The sequence below is a fragment of the Arabidopsis thaliana genome, chromosome 2 (assembly GCF_000001735.4).
Source record: "Arabidopsis thaliana chromosome 2, partial sequence".
In the NCBI taxonomy this organism is placed as follows: domain Eukaryota; kingdom Viridiplantae; phylum Streptophyta; class Magnoliopsida; order Brassicales; family Brassicaceae; genus Arabidopsis; species Arabidopsis thaliana.
In genome coordinates this window covers 3,614,917-3,617,844 of record NC_003071.7, presented here as the reverse complement: position 1 = coordinate 3,617,844, position 2,928 = coordinate 3,614,917, and the positions used below count along the sequence as shown (strand labels likewise).

The 2,928-nt window shown below is 37.6% G+C and overlaps 1 protein-coding gene across 1 annotated transcript; it reads right to left on the bottom strand.

Moving 5' to 3' along the window:
- Window positions 1–128: 128 nt before the first annotated feature.
- On the bottom strand, window positions 129–2,859 carry AT2G07981 (uncharacterized protein; the record flags this gene model as incomplete). Its single annotated transcript, NM_179610.1, has 16 exons — window positions 129–220; window positions 330–398; window positions 507–575; window positions 685–753; window positions 863–931; window positions 1,041–1,163; window positions 1,219–1,287; window positions 1,361–1,465; window positions 1,575–1,643; window positions 1,753–1,875; window positions 1,931–1,999; window positions 2,109–2,177; window positions 2,287–2,346; window positions 2,455–2,523; window positions 2,633–2,701; window positions 2,811–2,859. 16 exons carry the CDS (start codon window positions 2,857–2,859, stop codon window positions 129–131), a joined length of 1,242 nt encoding a protein of 413 aa, NP_849941.1.
- Between the last annotated feature and the right edge of the window lie 69 nt (window positions 2,860–2,928).

The following is a 2,928-nucleotide window of genomic DNA, read 5'->3' as shown; positions in this document are numbered from 1 at the left end:
TCATGGTGTAGGCAAAGTCCATATGAGTCTATGGCTTTGTGTCTTCTAACAAGGAAACACTACTTAGGCTTTTAAGATCGGGTTGCGGTTTAAGTTGTTATACTCAATCATACACATGACATCAAGTCCTATTCGACTCCAAATATGTAACCAACCTTCTTCTTGCTTCTCAAAGCTTTCATGGTGTGGCCAAAGTCTATATGAGTCTTTGGCTTTGTGTCTTCTAACACGGAAACACTACTTAGGCTTTTAAGATCAGGTTGCAGTTTAAGTTGTTATAATGAATCTTACACATGACAACAAGTCATATTTGACTCCAAAACACTAACCAACCTTCTTCTTGCTTCTCAAAGCTTTCATGGTGTAACCAAAGTCCATATGAGTCTTTGGCTTTGTGTCTTCTAACAAGGAAACACTACTTAGGCATTTAAGATCGGGTTGTAGTTTAAGTTCTTATACTCAATCATACACATGACATCAAGTCATATTCACTCTAAAACACTAACCAACCTTCTTGTTGCTTCTCAAAGCTTCCACGGTGTAGCCAAAGTCCATATGAGTCTTCGGCTTTGTGTCTTCTAACAAGGAAATACTACTTAGGCTTTTAAGATAGGGTTGCGGTTTAAGTTCTTATACTCAATCATACACATGACATCAAGTCATATTCGACTCCAAAACACTAACTAACCTTCTTGTTGCTTCTCAAAGCTTTCATGGTGTAGTCAAAGTCCTTATGAGTCTTTGGCTTTGTATCTTCTAACAAGGAAACACTACTTAGGCTTATAAGATCGGGTTGCGGTTTAATTTCTTATACTCAATCATACACATGACATCAAGTCATATTCGACTCCTAAACACTAACCAACCTTCTTCTTGCTTCTCAAAGCTTTCATGTTGTAGCCAAAGTCCATATGAGTCTTAGGCTTTGTGTCTTCTAACAAGGAAACACTACTTAGGCTTTTAAGATCAACTTGCGGTTTAAGTTGTTATACTCAATCATACACATGACAACAAGTCATATTCGACTCCAAAACACTAACCAACCTTCTTCTTGCTTCTCAAAGCTTTCATGGTGTAGCCAAAGTCGATATGAGTCTTTGGCTTTGTGTCTTCTAATAAGGATTCAATTCTTACGCCTTTAAGATCCGGTTGCGGTTTAAGTTCTTATACTCAATCATACACATGACATCAAGTCATATTCGACTCCAAAACACTAACCAACCTTCTTCTTGCTTCTCAAAGCTTTCATGGTGTAACCAAAGTCCATATGAGTCTTTGGCTTTGTGTCTTCTAACAAGGAAACACTACTTAGGCTTTTAAGATCGGGTTGCGGTAAAAATTCTTATACTCAATCATACACATGACATCAAGTCATATTCACTCCAAAACACTAAGCCAACCTTCTTCTTGCTTCTCAAAGCTTTCATGGTGTAGCCAAAGTCCATATGAGTCTTTGGCTTTGTGTCTTCTAACAAGGAAACACTACTTAGGCTCTTAAGATCGGGTTGCGGTTTAAGTTRTTTTTCTCAATCATACACATGACATCAAGTCATATTCGACTCCAAAACACTAACCAACCTTCTTCTTGCTTCTCAAGGCTTTCATGGTGTAGTCAAAATCCGTATGAATCTTTGGCTTTGTATCTTCTAACAAGGAAACACTACTTAGGCTTATAAGATCGGGTTGTGGTTTAAGTTCTTATACTCAATCATACACATGACATCAAGTCATATTCGACTCCAAACAACTAACCAACCTTCTTCTTGCTTCTCAAAGCTTTCATGGTGTAGCCAAATTCCATATGAGTCTTTGGCTTTGTGTCTTCTAACAAGGATACAATTCTTACGCCTTTAAGATCCAGTTGCGGTTTAAGTTCTTATACTCAATCATACACACGACATCAAGTCATATTCAACTCCAAAACACTAACCAAACTTCTTCTTGCTTCTCAAAGCTTTCATGGTGTAGTCAAAGTCCGTATGAGTCTTTGGCTTTGTATCTTTTAACAAGGAAACACTACTTAGGCTTTTAAGATCGGGTTGCGGTTTAAGTTCTTATACTCAATCATTCACATGACATCAAGTCATATTCGACTCCAAAACGCTAACCAACATTCTTCTTTCTTTTTAAAGCTTTCATGGTGTAGGCAAAGTCCATATGAGTCTTTGGCTTTGTGTCTTCTAACAAGGAAACACTACTTAGGCTTTTAAGATCAGATTGCGGTTTAAGTTGTTATACTCAATCATACACATGACATCAAGTCCTATTCGACTCCAAATATGTAACCAACCTTTCTGAAAGCTTTCATGGTGTAGCCAAAGTCTATATGAGTCTTTGGCTTTGTGTCTTCTAACACGGTAACACTACTTAGGCTTTTAAGATCAGGTTGCGGTTTAAGTTGTTATAATGAATCTTACACATGGCATCAAGTCATATTCACTCTAAAACACTAACCAACCTTCTTGTTGCTTCTCAAAGCTTTCACGGTGTAGCCAAAGTCCATATGAGTCTTTGCCTTTGTGTCTTTTAACAAGGAAACACTACTTAGGCTTTTAAGATAGGGTTGCGGTTTAAGTTGTTATACTCAATCATACACATGACATCAAGTCGTATTCGACTCCAAAACACTAACTAACCTTCTTCTTGCTTCTCAAAGCTTTCATGGTGTAGTCAAAGTCCGTATGAGTCTTTGGCTTTGTATCTTCTAACAAGGAAACACTACTTAGGCTTATAAGATTGGGTTGCGGTTTAAGTTCTTATACTCAATCATACACATGACATCAAGTCATATTCGACTCCAAAACACTAACCAACCTTCTTCTTGCTTCTCAAAGCTTTCATGGTGTAGCCAAAGTCCATATGAGTCTTTGGCTTTGTGTCTTCTAACAAGGAAACACAACTTAGGCTTTTAAGATCAGCTTGCGGTTT